At 35.7% G+C, this 14,450-nt stretch overlaps 2 protein-coding genes and 1 non-coding gene across 3 annotated transcripts; 2 read left to right on the plus strand and 1 right to left on the minus strand.

Annotated features, from left to right (window-relative positions):
- The first annotated feature begins 98 nt into the window (after positions 1-98).
- On the plus strand, positions 99-183 carry TRNAM-CAU. Its single transcript is given in 2 exon segments — positions 99-136; positions 148-183. It is a non-coding gene; the product is annotated as a tRNA-Met (tRNA).
- A 217-nt stretch (positions 184-400) lies between these two features.
- LOC106426933 (probable LRR receptor-like serine/threonine-protein kinase At5g65240) lies at positions 401-4,298 on the plus strand. The gene is made up of 12 exons (XM_013867661.3): positions 401-673; positions 798-922; positions 1,002-1,134; positions 1,227-1,301; positions 1,388-1,531; positions 1,620-1,691; positions 1,770-1,835; positions 1,911-1,981; positions 2,058-2,198; positions 2,599-2,940; positions 3,333-3,727; positions 3,811-4,298. The coding sequence occupies exons 2-12, from the start codon at positions 850-852 to the stop codon at positions 4,123-4,125; spliced, it is 1,827 nt and encodes a 608-aa protein (XP_013723115.2). The 5' UTR covers positions 401-673; positions 798-849; the 3' UTR covers positions 4,126-4,298.
- LOC106426914 (transcription factor MYB53-like) lies at positions 4,179-10,193 on the minus strand. Its single transcript, XM_013867645.3, has 3 exons — positions 5,359-10,193; positions 5,154-5,283; positions 4,179-5,013 (listed from the first exon to the last, which is right to left on the minus strand). The coding sequence occupies exons 1-3, from the start codon at positions 5,492-5,494 to the stop codon at positions 4,404-4,406; spliced, it is 876 nt and encodes a 291-aa protein (XP_013723099.2). The 5' UTR covers positions 5,495-10,193; the 3' UTR covers positions 4,179-4,403.
- Between the last annotated feature and the right edge of the window lie 4,257 nt (positions 10,194-14,450).

Consider the following 14,450-nt stretch of genomic DNA (forward strand, 5'->3'; position numbering starts at 1 on the left):
CGACCCATTCGTGTAATTATCAGCAAGTGCATTGCGTGTACGAGAACAACCTTGGATAACATTTGCTATATACAATAAGATGGAGAGATTCAACCAAAGGGGCGGTGGCGCAGTTGGCTAGCGCGTAGGTCTCATAGCTATTGAGTGATCCTGAGGTCGAGAGTTCGAGCCTCTCTCGCCCCAAATTTTTTTTTTTCATTTTTTTTATTGGGCTTGCAAAACAAGCCGCCCACATGTTTAATCTAAATCCTATTCGTTAATAACATTCAAAGCATCATGATGACCAATTATTTATTTTTATTAATATAATCACGCAGGAAAAGCAGTTCTTGAACCAACCAATGTCGGGGCTTCTTGGTCTCTCTTTGACTAGCCATTGTGAATGTCATTATGGCCATTTGCGTAAAAGAAAGACTTTTCAGTACAAAACAAATAAATGAAGTAAAGCAAAAGAGTTTTACTTTAGTTTCTCTTCAAAGTAAGAGTGGAAGTGAAATCATCTTTCGTGGTGGAATTATTCTTTTTTTGGATTATCTTCTCTGCTACAAGTTTCTTCTTTGGAACTCAGCTGTTGTTCTTTCTTTTTGGCCTTCACAAATCTGAGTTTTAATCGTGAATAAGTGTAATTTCTCCGACCAAAATTGGTCCTTTTATCTTCTGGGCAGCTATAAAGGTTCGTTTTTTAGAAGCTGTAACAACCCGAAGCTCTAATACTCGGAATAATGTGATTGTTGAATTTTCGAATTTTACGGTTGAATTTAGAAAGTAACTAATCCTTTGTGGTAAGGTTCATTCAGATTCTTGTATATGGCGAATCCAACATCTTGAAATTTGCTACTTCTTAGAAAGATGGCTTTGCCTTTTACGATAACTGCTTTGGCGCTTGCCTGTTTATGGTCATCTGTGTCACCTGATGATCAAGGTAAATTTCGCTTCTAAAACTGTCTTATTATGTAAATAGTATGAATTTTTGGTTTCTATTCTTGCAATTTCGTTTTTAGGGGAGGCTTTATTTGCTCTGAGGAGCTCCTTACGTGCATCTCCTCAACAGCTAAGCGACTGGAACCTGAACCAAGTAGATCCTTGTACTTGGTCTCAAGTTATTTGTGATGAACAGAAGCATGTTACTTCTCTGTATGTTTCCATAACACTAACCACAATTACTCAACGCTTTGTTTAATTAATGGCTTGAGAGATTATTAACCTTTTTGTTATATGATTTGCAGAACCTTGTCTGACATGAACTTCTCCTCGGGAACTTTATCTTCAGGAATAGGAATCTTGAAAACTCTCAAAACTCTGTAAGTATGCCCTACTTTGGTTAGAACTATATCTGAAAACTGTTACATGTGTTTTTTAAAATGAGGATTCTTTTTGTGCTCATAAGTACATTGAAGGGAAATGGAATTACTGGTGAAATACCAGAATCTATTGGGAATCTTTCTAGCTTGACAAGCTTGGATTTAGAGGATAATCAACTCTCTGGTCCCATACCATCCACGCTTGGTAATCTCAGTAACATCCAGTTCCTGTAAGTGTCTTGAAACTTGTCTGAGATCTCTTTGTGGTCAAATAATAAAGGCCAGTCTTTTATTCATCTGTTTGGCTTAACTAAGCAGGACCCTGAGTAGGAACAACCTAAATGGAACTGTCCCTGATTCACTCACAGGCCTCTCAAAACTGATAAATATGTGAGTGTTCTGTTCTGTTCTCTGTCTTGTCTTCTTCAGTATTCCTTAAAGCTATTGCTTTTGAACTACGTTATGCAGTTTGCTTGACTCAAACAATCTCAGCGGTGAGATTCCTCAGAGTTTATTCGACATTCCAAAATACAAGTACGTATGATACACTTGCTGTTTCCATTTATCTTACCACTATAAGCTGATTTGTGTTTTTTAAACACTTAATAGTTTCACAGCAAACAACTTGACTTGTGGTGGCATTTACCCTCACCCTTGCGTAACCGAGTCCAACCCTTCAGGTGAAACTACAATAATCTGCTTATGCTTTACTTGCATAGATACCAAGTAAGGAGAGTTTGTGTTTGCTCTGATTAGGTGATTCAAGCAATTCAAAAACCGGAATCATCGCTGGAGTTGTTAGCGGGAGCACAGTGATTCTCCTTGGATTCTTCTTGTTTTTCTTCTGCAAGGACAAGCATAAAGGATATAGACGTGAGGTGTTTGTAGATGTTGCAGGTTTGTGAACAATCTTTACTTTTTACTAGAAGCCTTAAAAACGTTTTGTCTAGGCCTGCTGTTATTAAGCGAACCAAACCTAAAAAGTTTGGTTTTTTCGGTTCAGTTCATTAGAATAGAAGGTTTGGTTCAGTTCGGCAACTAAAAAAAAATTTGGTTTTCCGTTAGGTAATCTGTTAGTTTGGTTTTCTAAAAAGCAATACTAATCTTAACCAAATTTCCGAACCAAACTAACCAGAACTGAATTAACCAAAATTATACAATTCTTTTTGAATTTTATTCAATCTACCAACAATTTAACAGAACTAACTAAAAACTTCGGTATAAAATTCTGAAACCGAACTAACAAAAAATTGAACCGATTTTGTCTTTTTACCTTTTCTTGAAACTTTGAGTTCAGGTGAAGTAGACAGAAGGATTGCGTTTGGACAGTTGAGAAGATTTTCATGGAGAGAGCTTCAACTGGCGACAGATGAGTTCAGTGAACAGAACGTTCTTGGACAAGGAGGCTTTGGAAAAGTATACAAAGGAGTGCTTTTGGATGGCACCAAAGTTGCAGTGAAGAGATTAACTGACTTTGAACGACCAGGAGGAGACGAAGCTTTCCAGAGAGAAGTTGAAATGATAAGTGTAGCTGTTCATAGGAACCTGCTTCGCCTTATAGGCTTTTGCACAACACAGACCGAACGACTCTTGGTGTATCCCTTCATGCAGAATCTAAGTGTTGCATATCGCTTAAGAGGTAATAAGAAAGCCAACTTTACTCTCTTGGTTTAGGAGGTTCCAACTTTTTGTCATGGTTTCTAAAATTCGGTCTAGGCGGCAAATCGAAATCTGTTTTAGCCGAAACTATTTTCTTAATATCCGATTTATACGATTCACATCGATTTAAATCAGTTTACACCGTTCTAAGTCGTTTAAATTAGTCTAAAACTGTTAAATTAATTAATAATGTTAGTATAAATTTACAAATTTGTTTTGTATATCTAACTTTGATAATTCATCAAAACAATTTTATAATTAAATCCAAAAACTAAAATATTTTAAATAAATGTAAGATATATATAAAATAAATTAATAATAATTCGTTAAATTAATAATTTCTTGAACATTGCTTTTTGTGGTTATATGCAGAGATTAAACGAGGGGAGCCAGTTCTGGATTGGTTCAGGAGGAAACAGATTGCTCTAGGTGCAGCACGAGGACTGGAGTATCTTCATGAACATTGCAACCCTAAGATCATTCATAGAGACGTGAAGGCTGCTAATGTGTTACTAGATGAAGATTTTGAAGCAGTGGTTGGGGACTTTGGTTTAGCTAAGTTGGTAGATGTTAGAAGGACTAATGTGACCACTCAGGTCCGTGGAACAATGGGTCACATTGCACCTGAATGTATATCCACTGGGAAATCATCAGAGAAAACGGATGTTTTCGGGTATGGAATCATGCTTCTTGAGCTTGTAACTGGACAAAGAGCCATTGATTTCTCGCGGTTGGAGGAAGAAGATGATGTCTTGTTGCTAGATCATGTAAGTAATGTTTGAAACTGAGATCATTTTTTATTTTTTTGCTTCTTCTCAAGAGAGTAATAAACAATCTTTTTGGTTTTCAGGTGAAGAAGTTGGAAAGAGAAAAGAGACTGGGAGATATTGTAGATAAGAAGCTTGAAGAGGGTTACATAGAGGAAGAAGTAGAGATGATGATACAAGTTGCCTTGTTGTGCACACAAGCAGCGCCAGAAGAAAGACCAGCTATGTCTGAAGTTGTGAGGATGCTTGAAGGAGAAGGGCTTGCAGAGAGATGGGAAGAATGGCAGAATCTTGAAGTGACAAGACAAGAAGAGTTTCAGAGGCTGCAGAGGAGATTTGATTGGGGTGAAGATTCGATTAATAATCAAGACGCCATTGAATTATCTGGTGGAAGATAGAAAATATACTTTTGATTTTCAAAGGTGACACTCTTGTGATTCAAACTGTAAAGTAGACGAAGATTGATTTTTTAAACATCAGTGAAGTTTACATATAGAATGTTCGTATGAAGAATATAAACAACATGTATGAGTTATATAATACAACAAGACCACATGTACATTCTAAGACATTAGCACACATCATGAAGTAACGTACAGATGTAGAACCTCCACATGCAAATTAAACATTAAACAATCATGTTTTGGGAAACATATACAAACATACCTCAGGATTGCTAAGGAAACATGGAGTCATCAAAGAGATGATCAGGCCAATCTACAGAGTCTGTAGCTGCTACTTCTTGCTCATGGCTTGAGGAAGCCTGGTTCAGAACCAAATCATCACCCAAAGGGGAAGGATCATGAGAAGGCATCATAGTTTGGTTCAAGCTAGGTGGTTCATGGGACCATATTGGAGAATTGTTTTGACTGAAAAGATTTTCCTCTAGGGTTTTGAGAGATGGGAGGTTGTTGGTATTGTAGTTTTCTTTGATGAGGAGATTGAGAATGTTCAACTCATTAGGGTTATTGTTGTTACTACTACTCATGGCAAGATGAGGAGCTTGAAGTAAGTAGTTTAGCAACTGGAGATTAGCCATCTCACCTTGGAGATTCAGTAAGGCTTGTTGATCTTCAAACGGAACCTGTTGCTGGAGATCAACAAGTCCTCTAAGGTTAGAGAGAGACATGAGCTGAGATAAGCTAGAGAAGATATCATCGGTTCTTGGGCGATGAGTCATGGGATCAAAACCCATCTGAATCAGCTTTTTCTTCAAATGAGTGTTCCAGAAATTCTTGATCTCGTTATCTGTTCTTCCTGGTAAATGGCTTGCAATCATTGACCACCTTATATACACAATCATTACCAATAACATTATTCAATGAGTAACGAGACAAAAAAACAATCCATGCATGACCAAGAGTTACAAGATTTATATTAACATTTTAGCAAAAAAAAAAGAAAAGAGTTACAAGATTTTCTTTACTTGTTTCCAAGAACCGCATGAAGGTTCAAGATGGTCTCTTCTTCCTCTTGTGAGAATTTGCCTCGCTTAATGTCGGGTCTCAAATAGTTTGTCCATCGTAGCCTACAACTCTTCCCACACCTGTTAAGACCTGAACATAATAAAACATATATAGTCAGTCACAAGACAAGAACTAGGTTTCCATCAAAGTCTTTGAAGATGTTACCAGCGAGTTTGGGAAGGGCACTCCAGCTGCTATGGCCATGTTTATGGATATAACTGATGAGTTTACCATCTTCTTCAGGCAACCATGGACCTTTCTTGAGACCGGTTTCATCAGCTGAGAGAGGAGATCTTCCCATGTTTGATGAACGATATGTATCTAACAACGGTCTCTCCTCTCTTCTTGTTTACCCTCTTAACTGTCAAAAAGATTTGGTCGATTGCCTCCTTTCTTCACAACCACTAACTGCTTCTTATATTTCTATTATATATAGCTGAGCTTTCCCTCTCTCTCACTCACGAGTCACGACGTGCTTCTTTCTTATTCGCATACAAAAACAACCCATGTCGCTATCGCCCTTTACACTCCATTGTCTCTTCTTTATTCTGGTATACGTACCGCATAACAACTTATAGTACAAGCAATCATCTTCTGGGACACTATTCAAAATCTTGAGATCTTTAGTCTAGAGTCATGTGTTTCACGAATTAATATATATTGTGAAGAGTGCATGCAGACATAATAACATGAGGCATATTGGCATGCAGTCGCATTGCTTGGGTATATAGGTGGAGTAGAACAAGCTAAGGGAGCTATAAACTATTCAAATCATTATTTAATCATAGGCTGACAAACAAACAAAAGTTACAAAAAGAAGTCAGCACTAACGACAGATGTCACCTCAAGTATGGCTGAAGAGACACCTCCTTTGGCACGCAAAGATAGGTTTCTAATTGCTCATGACACTTATGTATTTGGTGTTATATATATAGTTGTATTTTCTTCGTATCAAGCCATGACCCATTAGCACTGAGAGATTTGTCTCTGATAGTGAGATAAGTGATGCAGAGAAACTTACTATAAGTCTTAAAGAGTCTCAAAATACTGGAAACTGGAGCAACATAGATCATATCAGTATATATGATAAGTTATGTATCTGTGAGAAGAGACGTTACTGTTGATTGATAATGTTGACAGGCTTGATGTTGACACGCATTTTTTGTTGAAAATTAGAAGGAGCTTGTTAGCGGAGAGGTTGGTGCAGAAATGATCTAAATCTTCACCATCTTTGAAACCTACAAGACTTTTTCTCCCACTGCCTCTGCATTGGACCAAATGGCATTTCTTGTCTTTTTCTTCTGTGTCTTCTCCATAAAGTAGTTGATAGGTTTTTCCCCATTTTTTCAAAATGAAAGATAAATTGTCCTCTTTTGACTCAAAAACAAGAAAATAACTTGTCCTCAAGAAACAAATTCTAAGTCTATACAGAAATATTGAATAAGGAAACGTTTTCACAATAATTATAAGGATCAAGGCTGTTATAACTTCACTGCATCTACGAACTATAAATACTCCTCGATAGGCTTATCAAATTGTCAAGGTTTCCATTGTGTATATCATCTGTTCAGTTGTCCTCTATATAACATATGATATTTTATATTTATCATAAAGTGATTTGCGAAAAATATGTGTTTTCATTATGCCGAGTATGAAAAGACATTAGGTTAATTTCATAACCTGCAGTAACTCTGCAACTGCAAGGCAGCATGATCTAGGTGATAATGTGTACTTTCACGCACTAAAAGTGCCTAAATTGTATAGTATTCTCTATTTCCATCTAACCCTAGCAAGATAGACCTGTGATAAGCCAGTAAATTTCATCATTATAAGAAAAAAAATCCTACAAGTTCAAAAAGTATGGTTAAGCAGCGGAGAAACCTTGAATATTTTCTAGAGAGACTAGACAGAGAGACATTTGAGTTGCTTGTCAGTCTAGGGTTTCTCATAGAGTGGACCACACCACAATCTCAATGGAGGAAGCAGGTACAGTAAATATTAAAGAAATAAGGAAGGCACTAATAGGTTCATACTAAAATAATTGATTTTAAGGTACGTTATGTCACTTTAAACCATTCTTTTCATCAAATATATAAAATAAAATGGTTGTCAATGTCAGATGAAAACTGATTTGCTTCTTCTCATATGTTCCTAACCAACACATCTAAACTATGACTTTCAAAGCCAAGTTTGATATTGTTGATATGCCTTGAATCTGGATGTTACATTTTGGCGATGGATGTTACATCACGTACATCATACCGACTCGGTTTCATCAAGAGCGTTGCATCAAGTTATTATGGATGTTACATCTGATCGTGGGCTTAGGTCCATGAGTCCGTATAGTCTAGGGTTTTAGATGCGAGATGCTACTATATATATCTTGTATTCGAAGTAATCCTACACTTGCACTTTGCAAGCTCAATATCGCCTCCAATAATAAGATCTCTCTTTGCCCGTGGACGAAGCCCTAGGGGTGAACCACGTTAAATATATGTGTCGTAGCTACATCGCATTTATTCATCTGTTTCCGCTTATGTTCCTTCTCACGTCCGTCACAACAAACTGGTATCAGAGCTCGGGGTTTGTGATCTGGTGAGAAGATGTCTAGAATAAACGCGAAGATCGAGAAGTTTGATAGGAGAAATAGCTTCAGTCTTTGGCAGATCAAGATGCAGGCGTTGCTGAAGCAACAAGGCATCTGGGGACCATTGTCAGGGAAGAAATCTAAAGCAGCTGATTTGGAGGCTCTGGAAGAGAAAGCGTTCTCAACAATTTTGTTGTGTCTAGCAGACGAGATTATCATCGAAGTGTCAGATGAGAAAACGGCTGCTAGTTTATGGCAGAAGTTGGAGAGTTTATACATGACAAAATCTCTGACGAATAAGCTACTTCTGAAGCAACGTCTCTTGGCATTGCGTATGCAAAAAGGTATTGAGCTTCGCGACCATCTTGACAAGCTGAATTCGATATTACTAGAGCTGCGTAACATCGATGTTAAGGTGGAGGATGAAGACGCGGCACTAATCCTGTTGGTATCTCTGCCAGACTCCTTCGAGAACTTCGTGCAATCGTTCATTGTTGGCACATATACAGTGAAACTGGAAGAAGTTAGGTCAGCGCTTCATAGTCGGGAATTGCGCCATAAGGCATCCAGCTAAGAGACAGACAATCAAGCATCGGGGTTGTTTGTCAGTGGTGTGAAGGGACATGGGAACATAAGGACTTCGAAAGATAGGAAGTCAATACCAAGGGGTCCTAACGTATCTGATATTTGCAACTATTGCAAAGAGAAGGGACATTGGAAGTCAGACTGTCCCAAGATGAAGGAGCAGCAGTTTGGGTCTATTGCAGTAGCCGAGGATGAAACCAAGTCTGACGACGACATCGCTCTTGTTGTGTACAACACACACTCTTCTGATGTGTGGGTTCTTGATACAGGAGCATCCTACCATATGACACCGAGGAGAGAGTGGTTTTCAGAGTACACATAGGTACTTGACATCAAGATTAAGATGGCAAATGACTTTGTCTGTAAGATTGCTGGGATCGGCTCAATCAAGCTCAGGACACATGATGGTAGATTTTGCACATTGAACAAGGTTAGGCATGTTCCATCAATGGCGAAGAATATTCGGGTGGTGATGGAGTTTTGAATGTATACAGAGGTTCTGATGTGATTCTGAAGGGTTTCATGAACGGTACTCTGTATTTGCTGAAGGGTACAACGGTTACCGGTTCAACAAATGTTGCATGCCAGAGATCCCAGAGGAAGATATGACTAAGCTATGGCATATGAGGCTTGGACATATGGGTGATCGTGGGATGCAACATCTGTCGAAGCAAGATCTGCTTTATTTTGATATTGGTTTGGAACTCTGCTCGGAAGAGTTCAAACAGTTTTGTAAGGATGCAACATCTGCCAAGCATCTTACAAACAGGGGAACACCACAGCGGGATGGTGTTCAAAATTGATAAACCAGACAATGCTAGAGAGAGCGATGTGCATGTTCTCGAGTGCTGGTTTGGAGAAGCGGTTTTGGGCTGAAGCAGTTAACACGGCTTGCTACTTGATAAATCTTGTTCTCCACACAGGCATCGAGTGTTGCATCAAGAGTGTTGCATCAAGTTATTATGGATGTTACATCTGATCGTGAGCTTAGGCCCATGAGTCCGTATAGTCTAGGGTTTTAGATGCGAGATGCTACTATATATATCTTGTATTCGAAGTAACCCTAAACTTGCACTTTGCAAGCTCAATATCGCCTCCAATAATAAGATCTATCTTTGCCCGTGGACGAAGCCCTAGGGGTGAACCACGTTAAATATATGTGTCGTAGTTACATCGCGTTTATTCATCTGTTTCCGCATCTGTTCCTTCTCACATCCGTCACAACAAATATAAAGAAAGTTAACTTATTCCCTATTTTCTGTATCTGTGAAGAGGATGCTTATCGTGCTGAAGACTATATATTAGTCATATACACATTTGTACCCAATTTTTGATTTCATGAAATCCAGGATGACACTATCCAACTTTGTGGATTCTTATATATGCAGTGATATTTGAAACTGGTACTTACACAATTAAGAGAAAACTAACATGGTCCTGAAAGAGAATGCAATGAGTAAAAAAATGAGACCAATGTACTCGCGCGTATAGTCTTATTTCAAGAACAAGCTTTGAAGTCATGAGTATATTCAGACAGCAAGTTAAACTTCTTTTTCTACTGTTCTCATGGGAGCAGCTTTGTGAGAAATCAGGTTCAGATGTGGGGTCAGGAGACTCTTTTTGTGATCTTGATCACACAATTAATTAATCTACCAATGGTTGAAGAATTTCTTTCTTCAACATTTGGTTTTGTTAGCAATTGTTCTAAAGACTAATAAATACCTAATAATTGAAGAGTTATTCTTGGGTTCACCCCCTAGGGTGAACCTTTAGGTTCACCAACCAATAGAAAATTGTCATTTTAAATCTAGTATCTTTTAATTAAGGAAACCAAATAACTTGCAAATTATATTATTTTTTCAAAATAAAATTTAAAAATAAATAAAAATAAATAAAAATAATATATAAAAAACGAATTCAAAAAAAAAAAATGTTGTCAACAAAACACTAAACCCTAAACTCTAATACTAAACCCTAAACTCAAATCCTAAACCCTAAATCCTTGGGTAAACCCTAAATCCTTGGGTAAACCCCTAAATCTTTGGAAAAACACTAAACATGTTGTCAACAAAACACTAAACCCTAAACTCTAATCCTAAACCCTAAACCCTTGGGTAAACCTTAAACCCTTGGGTAAACCCTAAACCCTTAGGTAAACCCTAAACCCTTGGAAAAACACTAAACATTTGGATAAATTCTAAATTATAAATCTTAAACACTAAACTCTAAATCTTAAAAATAAATATTTTTTTTAAATAATCTTTTTTAGAACTATTGTTATTTTTATTTATTTAATTTTTAATTTTTTTATTTTAAAAGCATAATATAATTTGGCAAGTTATTTTGTTTCCTTAATTAAAAAATACTAGATCTAAAATGACAACTTTCTATTGGTTGGTGAACCTAAAAGTTCACCATAGGGGGTGAACCCAAAAAAAAGTCATAATTGAAACCAAACAAATAAATACAGACAAGAACCCACTATTCCAAAGACTTTTTCTTGGGTTCACCCCCTAGGGTGAACCTTTAGGTTCACCAACCAATAGAAAGTTGTCATTTTAGATCTAGTATCTTTTAATTAAGGAACCAAAATAACTTGTCAAATTATATTATGCTTTTAAAATAAAAAATAAAAAATTAAATAAATAAAAATAACAATAGTTCTAAAAAAAGATTATTTAAAAAAAATATTTATTTTTAAGATTTAGAGTTTAGTGTTTAAGATTTATAATTTAGAATTTATCCAAATGTTTAGTGTTTTTCCAAGGATTTAGGGTTTACCCAAGGGTTTAGGGTTTACCCAAGGGTTTAGGGTTTACCCAAGGGTTTAGGGTTTACCCAAGGGTTTAGGGTTTACCCAAGGGTTTAAGGTTTACCCAAGGGTTTAAGGTTTACCCAAGAATAACTCCCAAAGACTTTTTCTTGGGTTCACCCCCTAGGGTGAACCTTTAGGTTCACCAACCAATAGAAAGTTGTCATTTTATATCTAGTATCTTTCAATTAACTAGGATGAACCTTTAGGTTCACCAACCAATAGAAAGTTGTCATTTTAGATCTAGTATCTTTCAATTAAGGAACCAAAATAACTTGCCAAATTATATTATGCTTTTAAAATAAAAAAATAAAAAATTAAATAAATAAAAATAACAATAGTTCTAAAAAAAGATTATTTAAAAAAAAATATTTATTTTTAAGATTTAGAGTTTAGTGTTTAAGATTTATAATTTAGAATTTATCCAAATGTTTAGTGTTTTTCCAAGGGTTTAGGGTTTACCTAAGGGTTTAGGGTTTACCCAAGGGTTTAGGGTTTACCCAAGGGTTTAAGGTTTACCCAAGGGTTTAAGGTTTACCCAAGGGTTTAGGGTTTAGGATTAGAGTTTAGGGTTTAGTGTTTTGTTGACAACATGTTTAGTGTTTTTCCAAGGATTTAGGGGTTTACCCAAGGATTTAGGGTTTACCCAAGGATTTATGGTTTAGGATTTGAGTTTAGGGTTTAGTATTAGAGTTTAGGATTTAGTGTTTTGTTGACAACATTTTTTTTTTTTGAATTCGTTTTTTATATATTATTTTTATTTATTTTTAAATTTTATTTTGAAAAATTAATATAATTTGCAAGTTATTTGGTTTCCTTAATTAAAAGATACTAGATTTAAATGACAATTTTCTATTGGTTGGTGAACCTAAAGGTTCACCCCCTAGGGTGAACCCAAGAATAACTCCCAAGACTTTTTCTTGGGTTCACCCCCTAGGGTGAACCTTTAGGTTCACCAACCAATAGAAAGTTGTCATTTTAGATCTAGTATCTTTTAATTAAGGAAACAAAATAACTTGCCAAATTATATTATGCTTTTAAAATAAAAAATAAAAAATTAAATAAATAAAAATAACAATAGTTCTAAAAAAAGATTATTTAAAAAAAATATTTATTTTTAAGATTTAGAGTTTAGTGTTTAAGATTTATAATTTAGAATTTATCCAAATGTTTAGCGTTTTTCCAAGGGTTTAGGGTTTACCTAAGGGTTTATGGTTTACCCAAGGGTTTAGGGTTTACCCAAGGGTTTAAGGTTTACCCAAGGGTTTAAGGTTTACCCAAGGGTTTAGGGTTTAGGATTAGAGTTTAGGGTTTAGTGTTTTGTTGACAACATGTTTAGTGTTTTTCCAAGGATTTAGGGGTTTACCCAAGGATTTAGGGTTTACCCAAGGATTTATGGTTTAGGATTTGAGTTTAGGGTTTAGTATTAGAGTTTAGGATTTAGTGTTTTGTTGACAACATTTTTTTTTTTTGAATTCGTTTTTTATATATTATTTTTATTTATTTTTAAATTTTATTTTGAAAAAATAATATAATTTGCAAGTTATTTGGTTTCCTTAATTAAAAGATACTAGATTTAAAATGACAATTTTTTATTGGTTGGTGAGGTTCACCCTAGGGGGTGAACCCAAGAATAACTCTATTCCAAATCATCTAGCATTGCACTTTCCGCAAACGGTAAATCTGCTAAAAGTACATCACAAGCAATCTGCAAGAACATGGGACGGGACATATGTAACTGGAAGAAAAAAATGCAACGCTCATTTATAAATGTGAAGTCATTCTTAAGTATTATATGAACCAAAATGAGTGGGCTTTAAGCGTAACTTTCTTAGGCATCAACCACTACATGTAATTTTAGGTGGCTGCGATCCTTTCATTGATGACATCAGTTTTACAGCTAATTAAAGACAGTGAAAGATGGAGATGGAGACAATGGCATTATGCTATTATAGTTAGAGCTCCACATCGAATTATTTTAGATGCATCAATTAACATATATTGCTCAAAACCAATCAAAACTAGATATTTACAAAACAAACCTCTTTGAAAGGAAGGCAAGTCTGAAATCATGTTTCTTTCAAAAAATAAAAACGGAAATCATGTTAAAACTGATAACCATATATGAAGCAATTACATTTTGCTTCATATATGATACTGACATTGGTGAACAAAAAAATTGGGCGAAGCATCAACTGACCTCAGAATTTAACAGGGCTGGTCTTGTTCATTGTTTCCTTCACAGGCCTATCACGAAGAAGACGATAATTAACATTAATGTTGCTTTTAATGAGATAGTTGTTGGAGCAAAGAAAAAAATTGAGGAAAGCTTTTTTTGCATGAAAAGCAAGTCACATGTTGTGATCCAGAAGAACTACCAAGATCTTTGCATGAATATATACGTAAGACGCTAACATAATAGGGTAATGTTTGTAAAAGCATCATAGAAAGCTGTGCAGACCTTTTAAAGCACATGGAGTTGGTGACACAGTTCTTCAGAGAATATAATTGTATTCTCATATGCAAACCTCATAAATCTCATGCATTTTTGTCTTAAGCCTCTTGTACTTAATATCAAGAACATCGCTTATTTTGCGGAGCTTCGATATTTAGACATTAATTAGTATTTCTCAGATACACACAAAAATAGTAATACTCACAATTAAGCTAGGCCGAACGTGAAAGACTTGATCAGTTTGTGAAATGGAGGATTACAAACTGGAAGTGTGAACAGCATAATGCAGCTGTCAAACTTAAACATATCATAAACTATATGCATTAAAATGTAGAGTTTTGACCATTGTTTCGTAAACAATAATTAATTTAGGGCAGATAGATCTTTTCAAAACATCTTTTGACTTAACCCTTGAATGTAAGGGTATTAGGTAAAAGATTATCGTGGTCCAGATCACAGCTATTTCAACACTTCTGACGTTATTCCAAAAAAAAAAAAAAAAATAGCAATGAAAATCAGTAGAACATGAGCATCTCATATCATTCAAGAAAGACGTCTAACTAATTTAACAACCTAGCAATGATCAAGAACACAGCGAAAACCTTGATATGTACTACAAACTTCGCATTGTTTGTGAATGAAACATTGACTCTTAGCAGCATGTCAGTGATCAAATCAATACTCCCGGGTTAGTCATGTGAATAATATGAATGGAATAATGGCCAATAAGAAGTGGGTTGGTTGAGATAACATAATAAAACTGCATTATTAAAATATGTTTTATCATCAGTAATATTCAAACTTTCTAGAAAAATACC

Source organism: Brassica napus, chromosome C3, assembly GCF_020379485.1.
Source record: "Brassica napus cultivar Da-Ae chromosome C3, Da-Ae, whole genome shotgun sequence".
NCBI classification, from domain to species: domain Eukaryota; kingdom Viridiplantae; phylum Streptophyta; class Magnoliopsida; order Brassicales; family Brassicaceae; genus Brassica; species Brassica napus.

Bases quoted from the DNA above. Each gene is read 5' to 3' on its own strand.
- LOC106426933 (XM_013867661.3), top strand. From the start codon at position 850: ATGGCTTTGCCTTTTACGATAACTGCTTTGGCGCTTGCCTGTTTATGG. The intron at 1,532-1,619 runs GTAAGTGTCTTG...TTAACTAAGCAG, and splicing joins CTCAGTAACATCCAGTTCCT to GACCCTGAGTAGGAACAACC. The intron at 3,728-3,810 runs GTAAGTAATGTT...TTTGGTTTTCAG, and splicing joins ATGTCTTGTTGCTAGATCAT to GTGAAGAAGTTGGAAAGAGA.
- LOC106426914 (XM_013867645.3), bottom strand. From the start codon at position 5,494: ATGGGAAGATCTCCTCTCTCAGCTGATGAAACCGGTCTCAAGAAAGGT. The intron at 5,284-5,358 runs GTAACATCTTCA...TATTATGTTCAG, and splicing joins TGCCCTTCCCAAACTCGCTG to GTCTTAACAGGTGTGGGAAG. The intron at 5,014-5,153 runs GTAAAGAAAATC...TGTGTATATAAG, and splicing joins CATGCGGTTCTTGGAAACAA to GTGGTCAATGATTGCAAGCC.